Source organism: Schistocerca piceifrons, chromosome 3 (genome assembly GCF_021461385.2).
Source record: "Schistocerca piceifrons isolate TAMUIC-IGC-003096 chromosome 3, iqSchPice1.1, whole genome shotgun sequence".
NCBI lineage: Eukaryota > Metazoa > Arthropoda > Insecta > Orthoptera > Acrididae > Schistocerca > Schistocerca piceifrons.
The window spans coordinates 682972368-682991622 of record NC_060140.1 but is presented as its reverse complement, the minus strand read 5'-3'; the positions used below and the strand labels follow the sequence as shown (position 1 = coordinate 682991622).

The window sequence follows — 19255 nt, the reverse complement described above, 5'->3', positions numbered from 1 at the left end:
GGGTATATGTGTACAAAAAACACTTTCTAAGTATTATTAGAATCTGTTAATTGGCTAACAATATGAGCCCCTGACTACCAATCCATTCTGGACGAACAGCGCATCAACATATATACATATATGGCATTAGCGGTAAAAAGATTCATACACAAACCTTCTTCGTGAATCAGTCAGTTGAGATACAGAAAGAAAAATTTTGTAATATATATAGATACGTATGCTGTTCCATAAATAAAAATAAAAATATTAGTAACGACGAAGATGATTTATCGAATCCTCTTTTTCTAATAGTGTAGAAATTGTTTGTATCAAATTTGCATTTCATGAAAAAGGAATTGATTAAACTAGGTCCATCTTTTTTATTAGCCCCTAGTAGCAATCTAGCATGAAGGAGTGGGGTGAATATTAAACAAGAGAAAACCTGTGGTAAGTCGGTACACGAGGGGAGGGGAGACGACAAGTCGAAGTTCGAGCCGAGAGGGGAGGATGGGGTGGGGTCTTTCGGCGCAGCCTCGGCCCTGCTGTGATCGGAGGAGATGTGGTGGCGGTGCGCAGGTGCGGCTGGTGACGGTGCCCGGGCAGCGCGACGCGATGCTGGCCAACGCGGAGACGCGCGAGCGGCGGCAGCGCCGGCTGGAGCACTTCTTCCGCGAGGCGTACGCCCTCACGTTCGGCCTGCGACCCGGCGAGAAGCGCCGCCGTTCCAACATGGCGGGCGAGGTCGTCACCGTGATGCGCACCTCGCTCTCCAAGAGCGAGTTTGCCAGCGCACTCGGCATGAAGCCCGACGCCGTCTTCGTGCGCAAGATGTTCAACATCGTCGACAAGGACGGCGACGGCCGCATCTCCTTCCAGGTAACGCGCCTGCCTTCTCTCAGTTAAACAGCGAGTAACAGCTTACAACGTTCCGTTTCTGACAAGGTAATAGGAGCCAGAAAGGTATCGATAATTCGATAGGTTCCGCGTAGGCCCTGAAGTACGCTGAACCCAGCGAAATACACTCTAAAACTACAAAAAAAAAAAGCGACGCACCACGAAAGAATAATCAAAATGGAACGGAAATCGGTAAATGTGATTTACGTGTATGGACAAACAAATGGTTGTAATTTTAGAAAACTTGGATGATTTATTCAAGAGAAAAAGCTTCAGAAACTGAGAAAGATAATAACGCGTTGGTCCGCCTCTGGACCTTACCCAAGCGGTTATTCAGCTTGATGGATGAGCACCTGAGGGATATCGTGCCAAAATTTGTCCAACTGGCGCGATAGATAGTCAAAATCCAGAGATGGTTGGAGGGCCTTGCTCAAAATGCCCCAAACGTTCTCAGTTGGAGAGAGATCCGGCTACCTTGCTGGCCACGGCAGAGTTTGGCAAGCACAAAGACAAGCATTAAAAACACTAGCAGTGTACGGGTGGATATCGTCTTCCTGAAATGGAAGCCCATGATCGCTTGCCACGAACGGCAACAAAATGGGGAGTAGAACGTCGTCGATGTACCGTTGGCTATAACGGTGCAGCAGATGAGAACCAAATGGTCTTTCTCCTACTATGGAGAAAAATGGCACCCCAGACCATCACTCCTGATTGTCAGGCCGTATGGCGTGCGACAGACAGGTTGATACCCCAGCACTGTCTGGGGCGTCTCCTGACACGTCTTCGCTGGTCATCGGGCTCATTTCGAAGCGGGACTCATCACTGAAGACAATTCTACACAACTGGCCATTAAAGTTGCTACACCAAGAAGAAATGCAGATGATAAACGGGTATTCATTGGACAAATATATTATGCTAGAACTGGCATGTGATTACATTTTCAAGCAATTTGGGTGCATAGATCCTGAGAAATCAGTACCCAGAACAACCACCTCTGGCCATAATAACGGCCTTGATACGCCTGGCCATTGAGTCAAACAGAGCTTGGATGGCGTGTGCAGGTACAGCTGCCCATGCAGCTTCAACACAATACCACAGTTCATCAAGAGTACTGACTGGCGTATTGTGACGAGCCAGTTGCTCGGCCACCATTGACCAGGCGTTTTCAATTTTGAGAGATCCGGAGAATGTGCCGGCCAGGGCAGCAGTCGAACATTTTTTGTATCCAGAAAGGCCCGTACAGGCCCTGCAACATGCGGTCGTACATTATTCTGCTGAAACGTAGGATTTCGCAGGGATCGAATGAAGGGTTGAGCCACGGGTCGCAGCACATCTGAAATGTAACGTCCACTGTTCAAAGTACCGTCATTGCGAACAAGAGGTGACCGATACGCCAGTATGGCGATGACGAATACACACTTCCAATGTGCGTTCACCGCGATGTCGCCAAACACGGATGCGACCATCATGATGCTGTAAAAATAACCTGGATTCATCCGAAAAAAATGACGTTTCGCCATTCGTGCAACCAGGTTCGTCGTTGAGTACACCGTCGCAGGCGCTCCTGTCTGTGATGCAGCGTCAAGGGTCACCGCAGCCATGGTGTCCGAGCTGATATTCCATGCTGGTGCATTCGTCGTCGAACTGTTCGTGCAGATGGTTCTTTCTTGTAAACGTCGCCATCTGTTGACTCAGGGATCGAGACGTGGCTGCACGATCCGTTACAGCCACGCTGATAAGATGCCTGTCATCTCGACTGCTGGTGATACGAGGCCGTTGGGATCCAGCACGGCGTTCCGTATTACCCTCCAGGACCCACCGATTGCATATTGTCGGCACCTCGTGGTCGTGCGGTAGCGTTCTCGCTTCCTGCGGCCGGGTTCCCGGGTTTGATTCCCGGCGGGGTCAGGGATTTTCTCTGCCTCGTGATGACTTGGTGTTGTGTGATGTCCTTAGGTTAGTTAGGTTTAAGTAGTTCTAAGTTCTAGGGGACTGATGACCATAGATGTTAAGTCCCATAGTGCTCAGAGCCATTTGATTGCATATTCCGCTAACAGTCATTGGATCTCGACAATCGCGAGCAGCAATGTCGCGATACGATAATCGCAATCGCGATAGGCTACAATCCGACCTTTATCAAAGTTGGAAACGTGATGGTACGCATTTCTCCTCCTTACACGAGGCATCACAACAACGTTTCACCAGGCAACGCCGGTCAGCTGCTGTTTGTGTATGAGAAATCGGTTGGAAACTTTCCTCTTGTCAGCACGTTGTAGGTGTCGCCACCGGCGCCAATCTTGTGTAAATGCTCTGAAAAGCTAATCATTTGCATATCACAGCATCTTCTTCCTGTCGGTTAAATTTCGCGTCTGTAGCACGTCATCTTCGTGGTGTACCAATTTTAATGGCCAGTAGTGTACTCCCGTCAAGTGGCTGGAGCCGCCCCAGACAGTGGTGGGGTGCCAACCTGACAGTAGCCCGCCATGTAGCCCGACAATGAGGACTGATGGTGTCGAGTGCCATTTCTTTTCATAGCAGGACCCCTCCGGTTGTTATCCGCGGCATCCTTACAGCTCAGCGGTACGTCGACGATATTCTACGCCCCTTCATGGCAAACCATCCTGGGCTTATAATTTAACAAGATAATGCCACCCGCACACGGCGAGAGTTTCTACTGCTTGCCTTCGTGCTTGCCAAACCCTACCTTGGCCAGCAAGGTCACCGGTTCTCTCACCAACTGACAACGTCTGGAGCATTATCGGCAGGGCTCTCAACTATCTCGAGATTTTGACGATCCAACGCACCAATTGAACAGAATTTGGCATGATATCACTGAGGAGGACATCCAGCTACTCTATCAACCAATACCAAGCCGAATAATTGCTTGCTTACAGGCCAGAGGTAGACCAATACGTTAATGACGTGTTCAATTCGTGAACCTCTTTCTCTTGAATAAACAATCCAATTTCTCTTACATTGTAATCATTTGTTTGTCTGTACATGTTCATCACATCTACCGATTTCCGTCCTATTCGGGTAATTCCTTCGTGACGCTCCTTTTATGTTATTTTTTCCCTCTTAGAGTGTATGTAGTGGTACCCAAAACTTCCCATAATTATACTTTTCGCGAAAATGTTTATGAGCACACTGAAAACTGCTAGTATCTTCCCATACATCCTTCTTGAACCAGTGTGGCAACTGACTACGAACTGAATTGTTCGTTGGTTAAGATGTCACTCTCACTTGGAGAGGAAAAATGTAATACACTATCTGATCAAAAGTTTTCGGATATCTAATAGTGGCCATTAGTACGGAGAGTGTCCACCATTCGCCCTGATGACAACTCGCTCGGGACGCTTCCATTGAGGTTTGTGGGTGTGTGTGGATGAAATGCAGCGTATTCTTCGTTGAGTCAAAACCAGACTAGGTAGTGATGTCCACAAACCACTGCTTTGCAGATGCTACTTTATGACAGGGTTCACGTCCTCTCCAAAAATATTGTTTCACATTACTCAGCACACAATGTTCTAAACTATGTTCAGATTGATATGTCCGGTTCTACTACAGAGACGGGTGGTCACAATATAAAAAGTTTATTTCTGGAGCACAGTTTTAACAAAGTCTTACATATATTATGAAAGTAAAATTTCTTAAAGTCCGGAATTAACCAAAGTTCTTTCACAAGTAAAAACTGCACAATAGTTAAAGTTCCTGATTAAAAAAAAATTAAGTTTCTCAACATGTGTCCGTAGCTCGTGGTCTCGCGGTAGCGTTCTCGCTTCCTGAGCACAGGGTCCCGGGCTCGATTCCCGGCGGGTCAGGGATTTTCACCTGCCTGGAGATGACTGGATGTTGTTGTGTCGTCTTCATCATCCTTCATCCCCACTACGGTTGGAGGAAGGCAATGGCAAACCACCTCCACTAGACCTTGCCTGGTACGGCGGTGCGGGTCTCCCGCATCGTTCCCCTACGCTCTGTCAAGGAGTAAGGGACTTCATCATTTCAACACGTAAAAGCAATCAGTTGATAAGCGAGAGCACAACGCTCCTTAAAGGTGAGCAAAGGCGTGAAATCTGATCGAAGTTAAGGTTGAACATAAAACAAGTTCCTTAAGTTTTGTGTTTGAAAATAAACAAGGTCCGCATTCTTTCAAAATATCTTACAGTCTTCCAATTCCGACGATTTTCTGAAGCATGATAGGACCCCATCCTAACCGCGGAAAACACCCCCATACCGTAGCAGCACCTCCTCTGTACTTCACTGTCGACGGTGTACGTGTTGGGAGGTAACGGTCTCAAGGCAGTCACCAAACTCAGACCCTTCGGGCGGATTGTTGCAGTGTATAGCGTGATTCATCACTCCAGATCATTCGGTTCCAGTCTTCCACTGTCCAGTAACGTTGCTCTTTCATCACTTTAGGCGTCGCTTAGCACTGGCTAAGAAACGTGAGGTTTATGAGGAGCTGCTTGACCAGTGTACGCCATTCTCCTTAACTAACTACACACAGTTGTTGTGCTAGCTGGACTCTTGATAGCAATTTGGTACTCACGAGTGATTTCTTTCACTGATTTCATGCGATTTTTTGCAACCACTCTCTCCATTGCCTGACTTTCCCTGTCCGTCAATTCGTGAGGTCTTTCTGGTCTTGATTTAGATATAGTTGTTGCTTCTGGTTTCCACTTCACTACTACGTAACCAAAAGTAGACTTGAGCAACCTTGGAAGGGTTGAAAGTTCCTTGATACGTATGTTGCACGGCTGACATCCAATGGTTAGCCCACGTTCAATGTTATTTAGTGTCCTGATCCTCCACTTTGCTGTCACTGCTTCACTAATGACATCAAGATACCCCCGCCTTTTATAGGGGGAAGGGAGTCCGCCTCTCATGACATCCAGTGGTCAGTGCCGCTTTACGTAGGGCTGTTCAAATGGCTCTAAGCACTATGGGACTTAACATCTGAGGTAATCAGTCTCCTAGACTTAGAACTACTGAAACCTAACTAACCTAATGACATCACACATATCTATGCCCGAGGCAGGATTCGAACCTGCGACCGTAGCAGCAGCGCGGTTCCGGACTGAAGCACCTAGAATGTAGGAATGTCCTGACACTTCTGCTCAGGTAGCGTACGTAGATGATTATTTGGGTAATTAAAGCACAAAAAGCTTTTGAGACCAGACGCAACATTAAAACTTTTGAATTAATTACTGACTGTTTTGTATTTTGTTCAAATGGTTCAAATGGCTCTGAGCACTATGGGACTTAACATCTGTGGTCATCAGTCTTGTATTTTGTATTATTAATTTTATGTGTGATGTGTGGGCGGACGAGGGATGACACAAAGGCGTAGACGTATTTTTACATACCTACTGCGGATCATTATTCCATTTCATTAAGAAGTTAATTTCCCCTTTTCCATTAAAAGTATTTCCTTGTAGGTAACTGAACAGTATGTCTCACATTTAGATACCCCAGAGAGGTAGTGTCATGTGTAAAGATATGTCATTGTCTGGTAATCTAACGTATCTGAGCAGTCTTCCCAAAGATATGCAAATGAATGGAGTTAGATTGAATGTAAAAAGTAACCACTCTCACTACTGTCGACTGTTTTCGTTGAGTACGAACATTTTAAATAGCTCCCAAAGGTAGTGGTCGCTTTCATTTGCTGACTGGTCTCCTGCAGAATGTTAGTACGGTCAGCCTCCATTCCATAAGGGGTCTCCATGTTGCAATGATTTACCTAAGCTGCTAAAGGAAATGGCCGTCAAACTGCAGCCTGCGGGTCGAAGTCAAATATTCGTGCGGCCAGCAGTTCTCAGTCGTATTTCACAACAATTTGCGTCTAGCAGCTAACAACTGAATCCAGAAAACATCAACTAACTTAAGAGCTTCTTAAGAGTGTAGTTTGCCTGCTCAGTAAGAAACAAAAATACTTACAGAGACAGTAATATCTTAAGATGTGCTTCATTTTAATTGACGCTGGCTCCCATAGTCAGTAAAGTGAGTAAAGTTGGCAGCTTACCTCAGAGGCTGAAGGGTAAGCAGCACAGACACAGACTCGGTAGTCCACCATGACAATGCACGACTGCATACGGGCTACACTATACATATTTTTTACTAAAAACCAGAGTTATCTCCATGAGACTTCTTTCTCTTCTCATAGTTGAAGGGGCATGTATTTTATACAGTGGAGAAGGATTTCATGTGGTATCGCAGTGAATACTAAACACCTTAACAAAAGATAGATTTTCGGAATGAACTCTAAAAGTATTAAAAAACAGTTCATACTTAACTGGAAGAATGCAGAACGTTGAAATTAAAAGTACAGATAGTCTACAAAAACCAGCAGAGTCCTCTAACTGGGGTGGTATCAAGAATGGTGTCCCACAGGGTTCAGTCTTGGATCCTATGGCAGCCAGTGTCAATTAAAATGAAGCACATCTTAAGATATTACTGTCTCTGTAAGTATTTTTGTTTCTTACTGAGCAGGCAAACTACACTCTTAAGAAGCTCTTAAGTTAGTTGATGTTTTCTGGATTCAGTTGTTAGCTGCTAGACGCAAATCGTTATGAAATACGACTGAGAACTGCTGGCCGCACGAATATTTGACTTCGACCCGCAGGCTGCAGTTTGATGGCCATTTCCTTTAGCAGCTTAGGTAAATCATTGCAACATGGAGACCCCTTATGGAATGGAGGCTGACCGTACTAACATTCTGCAGGAGACCAATCAGCAAATGAAAGCGACCACTACCCTTGGGAGCTATTTAAAATGTTCGTACTCAACGAAAACAGTCGACAGTAGTGAGAGTGGTTACTTTTTACATTCAATCTAACTCCATTCATTTGCATATCTTTGGGAAGACTGCTCAGATACGTTAGATTACCAGACAATGACATATCTTTACACATGACTTGCAACTCTATATTCATGAAGATGCAAAGTTTGTTCTTTTTGCTGATGATACAAGTATAGTAATCGCACCCAAGAAGCAAGAATCAGCTGAGGAAATTGCAAATAATATCTTTCAGAAAATTATTAAGTGGTTCTCTGCAAATGGACTCTCACTTGATTTTGAGAAAACACAGTTTATACAATTCTGTACAGTAAATGACATAAGGCCATTGAGAAATATAGACTATGAACGGAAGTCTGTTGCTAAGGTAGAATACTCAAAATTTCTGCATGTGTGCATTGATGAGAAATTGAATTGGAAGAAACACATCGATTATCTGCTGAAGCAGTTAAGTTCAGCTACTTACGCTATTAGGGTTATTGCAAATTTTGGTGATAAACATATCAGTAAATTAGCCTACTATGCCTATTTTCATCACTGCTTTCATGTGGCGTCACATTTTGAGGCAATTCGTCACTAAGAGAGAAAGTATTCATTGCACAAAAGCGTGTAATCAGAATAATAGCTCGAGCCCACCCAATATCACCTTCCAGACATTTATTTAAGGAACTCGGGATATTCACAGTGCCTTCGCAACAAATATATTCACTTACGAAATTTGTCGTTAATAACACATCCCAATTCAAAAATAACAGCGAAGTGCATAGCTACGACACTAGAAGAAAGGATGACATCCACTACTCTGGGTTAAATCTCACTTTGGCACAGAAAGGGTTGAATTATGCTGCCACAAAACTCTTTGGTCATTTGCCAAATAGTATTAAAAGTCTGACAGATAGCCAACCAACATTTAAAAGCTAATTAAAAGAATTTCTGAATGACAACTCCATCTACTCAATAGATGAATTCTTAGAAATGAAGTAGTAACTGTAAGTAAAAAAATTAATTAATCAATAAATTATTTTGGGTGAGGAAATCTTATGTTGAAGTGACACGTTCCACATCATTACGAAATGTCGTATTCATGATCTATGGAACAAGGATTAATGTAATGTAATGTACAGGGTTATTACAAATGACTGAAGCGATTTCACAGCTCTACAATAACTTTATTATTTGAGATATTTTCACAATGCTTTGCACACACATACAAAAACTCAAAAAGTTTTTTTAGGCATTCACAAATGTTCGATATGTGCCCCTTTAGTGATTCGGCAGACATCAAACCGATAATCAAGTTCCTCCACATTCGGCGCAGCATGTCCCCATCAATGAGTTCGAAAGCATTGTTGATGCGAGCTCGCAGTTCTGGCACGTTTCTTGGTAGAGGAGGTTTAAACACTGAATCTTTCACATCACTGTGCGTGAAACTTGCCCGCACGCGTTCAACCGTTTCTTCGCTCACTGCAGGCCGACCCGTTGATTTCCCCTTACAGAGGCATCCAGAAGCTTTAAACTGCGCATACCATCGCCGAATGGAGTTAGCAGTTGGTGGATCTTTGTTGAACTTCGTCCTGAAATGTCGTTGCACTGTTATGATTGACTGATGTGAGTGCATTTCAAGCACGACATACGCTTTCTTGGCTCCTGTCGCCATTTTACCTCACTGCGCTCTCGAGCACTCTGGCGGCAGAAACCTGAAGTGCGGCTTCAGCCGAACAAAACTTTATGAGTTTTTCTACGTATCTGTAGTGTGTCGTGACCATATGTCAATGAATGGAGCTACAGTGAATTTATGAAATCACTTCAATCATTTGTAATAGCCCTGTAATGTGGGACCAGTGTCTTCTGTTGCAAGGGACAGCTTTGAAGACGATAGTGCAGAATGAGATCTAACTAGGATGTATCAGTTTCAGCTAATATGGTCAGGGAACCTTCGCATACCATCTCGAATAAAAGCTTTTGATTACGATTCTGTTCTATGAACTGCTGCTTGACCTAGCAAAGGCTACAGTGTTCACTGTAATGCTTATTTACAGGAATTTCTGGACACCGTCGTCTTGTTTTCGCGCGGCAAAACAGAGGACAAGCTGCGTATCATCTTCGACATGTGCGACAACGACCGCAACGGCGTGATAGACAAGGGCGAGCTGTCGGAGATGCTGCGGTCCCTGGTGGAGATAGCGCGCACCACCAGCCTGTCGGACCAGCACGTGACGGAGCTGATCGACGGCATGTTCCAGGACGCCGGCCTGCAGCACAAGGACTCCCTCACCTACAGCGACTTCAAGCTCATGATGAAGGAGTACAAGGGCGACTTCGTCGCCATCGGCCTCGACTGCAAAGGCGCGAAGCAGAATTTCCTAGACACTTCGACCAATGTCGCCAGGTTTGTACCGTTTATTACTTTTGGTTTTTTTTTTGTTTTTTGCATTTCCCTTGCAAGTAAGTGAACGTCTTACACGGTATATGTCCACGTATCTAAAGCCATTCAAACACGCATAGCGTAACCAAAGAAAATGGGTAATGTATTCAAGCAAACAAACAAAAAAATCGAGAACTGTGGCAGCTTTTATCGGTGGAACAGAGTGACTATTGACAACTGTGTACACAACCACCTGAAGTTGATTTCCTTAATAATCTGTATGGACCTGATGGCGCGTTGCCACACCTCATTCTACATAGTGGTGAAACTAGGTGCAATTGACCGAATGGCCTGCAGGTAAAAAGTTAAAATATTAGAAAAAGATTATATGCAAATGTTTTGTCTATAGAGTGACTGACTTCCGTTAGTTGCCACATTCCGGGAGAACGCAGTTTTTAGCTAAAGTGGAAGTACCAATGGAAGTGGATCGGACAGTCTAGGACAGCTCAGTTCAGACGAAAAGAGTGTTTTGAAGAGCTAGCTACTCAAATTCCTTGAGAAAAATGCAGTACAACTCATCTATCTTCATATTACGAGTACTGCACAGCTTCAATAACTTTTCATGGGTAGAAATACCTTAGATTCACTCAGTTTTGTTATGACAACAGTAAAAGATTGGGAAGTACGACACGATACAGTCATATATTAATCGATCTAGTTTCTCTGACTTGAGATTTCACGATTTGTCGAAATCATTTCAGGTGATTGTCAGTATGGTTCCTATTAAAATACCATGGGTGACAGTTTCCATTCTCCTTGCTCGTTCTTGAGAAGTGGTAATGAAACACTCATAACAAGTGAGTCACACTGATCAGGACTGCCTGTAATAGTATCTCAGAGACAGGTAATTTTTATCGTATCGTACACGGTTACAAACCCAGGAACAATCTCTGAAATGGGTTCTAGCCACGGAGAACTACGTCCTTATACTATCTGACCCCATTAACAAGAGGCTTATCGACCCTTCATGACGGCTTGACCTCTGCTGGGGACACTTCCAATGAGGTGTTTGAATGTCTGGAGGAATGGCAGCCCATTCTTTCTCAAGAAATCAGAGAACAGTGATGTTGGACGTTGATATTTAGAGCGAAGTTGGCATTCTAACTCATCCGAAAAGTGTTCCATTGGGCTCAGGTCGGGACTCTGGGCAGGCCAGTCTATTTCAGGAGTGTTATTATCCACAAACCATTTTCAGACACAATGACGAAGAGTATTTGTCGGATACCCATAGAAAAGACATTCGCTTACTGATTTTTCGGGGTTAATTGAATGTGGCTTACTCACTCATAGTCATTCCTCCCATAAAACTCTCACCCGTTGTGTAGCAATTATAGAACCACCACAAAACGCGTGCCTCTTTATAGCTTTAGCCACTGTACGGTATCCATTGTAACCTCTTTCCGTGACGAGCTGATTGTCCATACTGATTTTATACAGGCTGAGTAAAAAAAAAATTCCTGCACTTTATATTTTCACTTTCACTTAGTCAACCAATGTGTGCTTTTCCTTCATGACAGACAGGGCTATGGAAAGTCAGGATGGACCCTGCACTAGGTCTCGTTGGATTCTATGACTTGTCAAAAAAAAAAAAAACATTACTCCACATTTTTAATATTTTTGAAGGCGTGGAAGTGAACTACGAAACAATTATTCCGGCAAAAGAAGCACTGCTTTATAACAAAGCTTGAAATTTGAGTATAGTAGTGCGTGCACAGCAAACAACTCACATATCATTGAACAGTGGATGATATAAGGGCTTACACTAGAGTTAGCACGGCGAAGATTAGCCTTGGCAGTTAAAGTATGCTTGGTGCAGTTGCATCGCGTGTTTACCACAACCAGTATTACATGCGATCTTTTTTTTTTTTTTTTTAATCCTGTCAGAGAGACGATTCCAACTCTATTACAGCGTTTTGCTGATACACCAGAACATTATAATTTACTTAAAAGGATATAGTGGTTTAAAGAGTCAAAAGCCTTCGAAAGAACACAGAATACACAAGCAGCCTGTTCAATAAATGTTCAAATGTGTGTGAATTCCTAAGGGACTAAACTGCTGAGGTCATCGGTCCCCAGACTCACACACTACTTAAACTAACTTATGCTAAGAACAACAGACACACCCATGCCCGAGGGAGGACTCGAACCTCCGGCGGGAGGGGCCACGCAGTCCGTGACATCAAGCAGCCTGTAACCTACTGTCTAACGCACTAAGTACACGCTTTCAGTATATGTAAAGAGCCTTCGGAACACTTAAAAAATCCAGACTGTGACTTTGACGATAAATTACTTGCAGTCAGATGGTTAAGAAGTAGGTTGTACACTGAAATGGCAGAAGTCATGGGATAACGAATACACATTACAGATGGCGGCAGTATCGCGTACACAAGCTATAAAAGGGCATGTGAAAATGTTTCCGACATGATTACGGGAATTAACAGGCTCTGAATGTGGAATGGTAGTTGTAACTAGATGCATGGGACATTCCATTTCGGAAATCATTAGGGAGTGCAATATTCCATGATCCACAATGTCAAGAGTATGCCGAGAATACCAAATTCTAGGCATTATTTCTCACCACGGACAACGCAGTGGCCGACGGCTTTCATCCAAGACCGAGAGCAGCGGCGTTTGCACAGAGTTGTCAGTGCTAACAGACAAGCAATACTGCGTGAAGTAACCGCAGAAATCAATGTGCGACGTATCCCTTAGGACAGTGCGGCGGGATTTGACGTTTATGGTCTACAGCAGTAGAGAATGACGCTAGTGCCTTTCCTAACAGCACGGCATCGCCTGCAGTCCCTTTCCTGGGCTCGTGACCTTATCAGCTGGACCCTAGACGACAGGAAAACCGTGGCCTGGTCAGATTAGTCCCGATTTCAGTTGGTAATTGGAAATGAGCGTATGGAATCGTTGGCCGGGAGGCCCCTATTAGGGGAAGTTCGGCCGCCAAGTGCAAGTCTTATTTCATTCGACGCCACATTGGACGACTTGCGCGCCGGTGATGAGGATGAAATGATGATGAGGACAATACAACACCCAGTCCTCGAGCGGAGAAAATCTCCAACCCTAACAGGAATCGAACCCTGGCCCACTTGTGTGGGAGGCGAGCACGTTACACCCAGCTAAGCAGGCGGACTTCAGTTGGTGAGAGTTGATGCTACGGTTCGAGTGTGACGCAGACCACACGAAGCCATGGATCCAAGTTGTCAACAAGGCACTGTGCAAGCTGGTGGTGGCTCCGTAAATGTGTGGCTTGTGTTTACATGGAATGGATTGGGTCCTCTAGGCCAACTGAACCGATCATTGACTGGGAATGGTTATGTTTGGCTACTTGGAGACGATTTGTAGCCATGCATGGAATTCATGTCCCGTACAACGATGGAATTTTTATGGATGATAATGCACCATGTCACCGGGGCCCAATTGTTCGCCAATGGTTTGGAGAACATTCTGGACAAATCGATCGAATGATTTGGCAGCATCGCTCAATATTTCTGCATGTGACTTCCAATGACTTGTTGAGCCCGTGCCACATCGAGATGCTGCACTACGCCGAGCAAAAGGAGGTACGATATATTAGGGGATGCTACCTCAGTGTATATTACCTTTTCTAAAACCGCCAAGGAGCTGGGGAAAGTGAAATTGGACGTTAAGTGATGAAATATTTGTATCTCTTTTCTGCTACAGAAGCTGACTCCAGCATATTTCAGCCGGTCGAGACGTGTTCCAGTGGAAAACAGCTGGTTAAACAAATAACTTAATATGTTACCACACTCAGAAGAACACTTTTGAATAACTTGTTTAATATCTTACGATTCCACTCATTTCTTTTTATTTTAAAGATTTTATGGTTGAAATTACTACTCATGGTGTAGTGGGAGTCATATTCATATTACTGATGTTATTTGTTGGGGCTGCTTTGAAACATGCCATGGCAGCATCTAATGAACCTGACAACTCAGTCCTTTGAATAACTGTTATAAAATTCTTATAATAATGAACGAATCTCCTACCAATGTATTATTTACTCTTAAATCTATCTACTCCTTCCGATCATGGTTTCAGCAGACTCCTACTTCACTATACCTCGTACTGTAAGGACGGTTTGGGATTTAATTGAGAACTTTAGTGCAGGAACTGACGGCCAGGAATATCAAGGCAGCTCCACTGCACCGCTAATGATGAAGAATTCTTCCGCGTCCATACCTCGAGTCGACTACACCCCAGTCAAACGCCACCAAAGTAACGTGTATTGGCCGTTGACAGCCATGTGAGGCTTCTCCACAAAAGCGTTCCACGGACGTTATGGTCTCAAACGGCAGGATCATTCTGCATTTGTAATCTGCTTGTCCCGCCTGCTTTCCATTGTTTCGTACTGTTTTCATGAAGCTGCCGTCGAAAGTACATGTCACGCTTAATAAGAGAAGCGGTACTATATATGCTTTCACTGATCAAATATTAAATGCAAGGAATAACTGAACATCACCCATTGGGATATTTTGTGATCTCTCAAGGCTTTTGATTGTGTGAATCATGAAATTCTTCTAGATGAGCTTAACTATTGTGGTATGAGTGGGACAGTGCACAAATGGTTTAATTCATACTTAACTGGAAGAATGCAGAAGGTTGGGAATTAACAGTACAGATAGTCTACAAATACCAGCAGAGTCCTCTAACTGGGGTGGTATCAAGAATGGTGTCCCACAGGGTTCAGTCTTGGGTCCCTTATTGTTCTTAATATATATTAACGACTTGCCACTCTATATTCATGAAGATGCAAAGTTAGTTCTTTTTGCTGATGATACAAGTATAGTAATCAGACCCAAGAAGCAAGAATCAGCTGAGGAAATTCCAAATAATATCTTTCAGAAAATTATTAAGTGGTTCTCTGCAAGTGGACTCTCACTAAATTTTGAGAAAACACAGTTTATACAATTCTGTACAGTAAATGATATAACACCATTGATAAATATGAACTATGAACAGAAGTCTGTTGCTAAGGCAGAATACTCAAAATTTCTGGATGTGCGCATTGATGAGAAATTGAATTGGAAGAAACACATCGATTATCTGGTGAAATGGTTAGGTTCAGCTACTTACGCTATTAGCGTTATTGCAAATTTTGGTGATAAACATATCAGTAAATTAGCCTACTATGCCTATTTTCATTAACTGATTTCATATGGCATCATATTTTGGGGCAATTCGTCACTAAGAGAGAAAGTATTCATTGTGCAAAAGCGTGTAATGAGAATAATAGCTGGAACCCACCCAAGATCACCTTGCAGACATTTATTTAAGGAACTCGGGATATTCACAGTGCCTTCGCAATACATATATTCACTTATGAAATTTGTCATTAATAACACATCCCAATTCAAAAATAACAGCCAAGTGCATAGCTACAACACTTGAAGAAGGGATGATACCCACTATTCTGGATTAAATCTCACTTTGGCACAGAAAGGGGTGAATTATGCTGCCACCAAACTCTTTGGTTATTTGCCAAATAGTGTTAAAAGTCTGACAGATAGCCAACCAACATTTAAAAGCTAATTAAAAGAATTTCTGAATGACAACTCCATCTACTCAATAGATGAATTCTTAGATATGAAGTAGTAACTGTAAAAAAATTAATTAATTAATTATTTTTTGTAAAGAAAACTTATGTTAAAGTGACATGTTCCACATCATTGTCGTATTCATGATCTATGGAACAAGGATTCATGTATGTATGTATATATGTATGTCTCATATCAACTACATTTCTCTGTTTCAGAATGACTTCCTTCCACATTGAACCACCACAAGAGCAAAGACGCAACTGCCTGCAGCAATGGTGGGACAGCATAACTACATATTTAGAAGAAAACCGACAGAATATATTTTATCTCTTCGTGTTCTACGTCATTACAGTGGCACTCTTCATTGAAAGATTTATACGTAAGTACACAACATCAACCACTTTATTATAGAAGGGTTAAGTTCACGTTAACGTTTCCGCTATCACTCTCGGCTTGAAAGATGCAAATGAAATTTTGACTTCTTTTCCCAAAAGTAGTCCGATGAATATCAACTCTGTACTCAGTGTGATCTCACTACCATAATTAAAAATGTCTTTTGCTGTAATGACTTACAAACTTCGTTGTATCCTTTTCTGAACTTCAAAAGGCACGTCATTATTATTCCAGAAAGTAATTGTTTGTTTAATCATGTATCCTTTCCTGAATTTTAAAAGACACGTCATTATTATTCCAGAAAGTAATTGTTTGTTTAATCAGAAATTAATCATCTGAGCGCGTGTATTCGGAAAGAAGAAAAATAAAATAAATTATCTATGAAAATATAAATGAATAATAACAGCGAACAATTTCAAATAAAACAGCGAGCAGAGAAGCTGAAGATGTTTAGGATTCATACCATCTAAATACACTGTCCAGTCACATCAGTATGACCACCTGTCAAAAGCCTGAATAGCCACTTCTTGCTGAGCAGGCTGCTGCGGGTCGTGCAGGAAGAGAGTCAATGAGGTGTTGGAAGATTCCGACAGTGATGAGGAGCCATGCCCACCCCAGTGTCGTGGCCAGAAACGCTAGGTTTCTCGGTTGACGATCCACGGCGTTAACAGCCCGACTGGTTCAAAATGGTTCAAATGGCTCTGAGCACTATGGGACTTAACTTCTGAGGTCATCAGTCCCTTAGATCTTAGAACTACTTAAACCTAACTAACCTAAGGACATCACACACATCCATGCCCGAGGCAGGATTCGAACCTGCGACCGTAGCGGTCACGCGGTTCCAGACTGATGCGCCTAGAACCTCTCGGCCACTCCGGCCGGCAACCCGACTGGGGTGGGCCCACAGATTCTCGATTGGGTGCTAATCCCGACAGTCTGGTGGCCAGGAAGTACGGTAAACTCATTCTGGTGCTCTTCGAACCACCCACGTTCACTGTGGGCTATGTGACACGTTGCATTGTTCTACTGGTAGATGCCATCGTCCCGAGGAAAAACAAACTGCATCTAGGGCTGGACGTGGTTCCCAAGGATAGATGCATACTTGTGTTGATCCATTGTGCCTTCCAGAATGACGACATCACCCAGGGAATGCTATGAAAACATTCCCCAGGCCATAACGCATGCAGGATGTTTATTTTCGGATGTTTCACGCCGTACCCGCCAACGGATACACGCCAACGGACATCTGTCCGTTGGAGAATAAAATGTAAATTATCTGATGGAGCCACCCGTCGGCACTCAGAGAACGTCCAGTTGCTGTGAGGACGTCCAGTTGATGTACTGGAGAGCAAATTCCAGTCTTCGTCACCGATGAACAACAGTGAGCATGGATGGATGTACCAGGCCTCTGCTGTGGAGACCCATACGCAACTGTTAGTAGTCCCTTGTTTCATCCGGGCGGTCAGTTGCTCAACAGTTAAACGTCTATTCCCCGCAGTTGTCGTTCATCCCTGTCATCGATAACCCATGGTGCACCACAATTGTCTCGGGGCCGTTTTTGGATAGTGAAATTTTGCAGTGCACGATACACTTTAACTGTGATGGCACGCGAACAGTTTACAAACTTAGCTGTTTCGGAAATGCTTCCACCACTGGCCGAAAAGCCAATGATGAAGCCCTTTTGGACATCAGATAAATCGCCCCGTTTCCTCGTAACGACAACGACTGCACTGTTTTCCACGTCCCGCAATAAGCATTAAGCTGTATACCCTCCGCTGTTACTGCCACCACCTACCATTTGTGAATAGTTATTGCACGTTGACATCGAATATAGGCGGTGGTCGCATTAATGTGACCAGACAGTGTAGTATAGAACACATTTGTTACAAGGCACGAAAGTAGTGAAATAAGCAATGAAATCCTACATAAGAATTTAATTAAACATGAAAGTTACAATTCGTAACGTCACTAAGCTCGATGTACAGAGATGAGCCAAAATGTTTTAACCACTTGCTTAATAGCACGTTGATCCTGCAACTCAATAAAGGACTCCGGTACGTTTCCGGAGGTATGTGTTACCTATGCTCTATGCACAGTTCACACATTTCCAAGGAAACAGTCTGCACTCTTTCCAGTCTGTCTATGTAAGCGTAGACAAAATGTGGTTTAAATTCAAAGAAATCAACGGAAACTGAGAGATACGTACCAAATACATCAATAAGAGATGATACTGATCTCCCATGGTACACAAAACAGGTCACAGCACTGTTGCAGGAGCAACGAAAAAAGCGTGCCAAATTTAAAACAACGCAAAATCCCCATGATCGGCGAAGTTTTACGGAAGGTCGAAATTTAGCGAGAACTTCGATGCCATATGCTTATAATAGTTTCCACAACAAAACTACACCAGTGGCAAGACGCGATCAATACCATCACTAGGCGGTAACAACGCTAATTTTACTGATGACAGTGCCACTGAACCAGAGTTATTAAGCACAGTTTTGCAAAATTCCTTCACAAAAGAAGACGAAGTAAATATTCGAGAATTTGAATCAAAAGCAACTGCCAGTATGAGTAACTTAGAAGTAGATATTCTCGGTATAGCAAAGCAGCTTAAATCACTTAATAAGGGAAAGGTCTGCGGTCCAGATTGTATGTCACTCAGCTCCATACTTAACAACTACACACAACCACTCGCTAGTAGAAATAACAGTACCCAAAGACTGAAAAAATGGCACAAGTTACACCAGTACTCAAGAAAGGAAATAGGAGTAATCCGTCTGAATTACAGACCTGTCCACTAAAGTCGACTGCAGTAGGATTTTCGAATATCATGAATTACCTCAAAGAAGATGATTTATTGACAAGCAGCCAACACGGATTCAGAAAATATCACTCATGTGAAACGCAACTAGCTCTTTATTCTCACGAAGTAATGAGTGCTTTCGACAGGAGACATCAACTTAATTTCATATTTTTAGATTTCTAGAATGCTTTTGACACAATTCCTCACAAGCTAATTCTAATTAAATTGCATGCCTATGGAGTATCGCCTCAGTTGTGTGGCTGGATACGTGATTTCCTGTCAGAAAGGTCACAGTTCGTAATAACTGACGGAAAGCCATCGAGTGAAACAGAAGTACGTCTGGAGTTCGCCAGGAAATGGTTATAGGCACTCTGTTGTTCCTGATCTATGTATAC

At 43.3% G+C, this 19255-nt stretch overlaps 1 protein-coding gene across 1 annotated transcript in view; it reads left to right on the top strand.

The window, feature by feature from the left end:
* Positions 1–19255, top strand: part of LOC124788962 (dual oxidase) — a 549428-nt gene that overhangs the window by 494550 nt on the left and 35623 nt on the right. The window contains exons 13-15 of the mRNA XM_047256252.1: positions 556–855; positions 9709–10058; positions 15877–16040. Of these exons, the coding sequence (XP_047112208.1) occupies positions 556–855; positions 9709–10058; positions 15877–16040 (814 nt within the window). The remainder of the gene's footprint in view (positions 1–555; positions 856–9708; positions 10059–15876; positions 16041–19255) is intronic.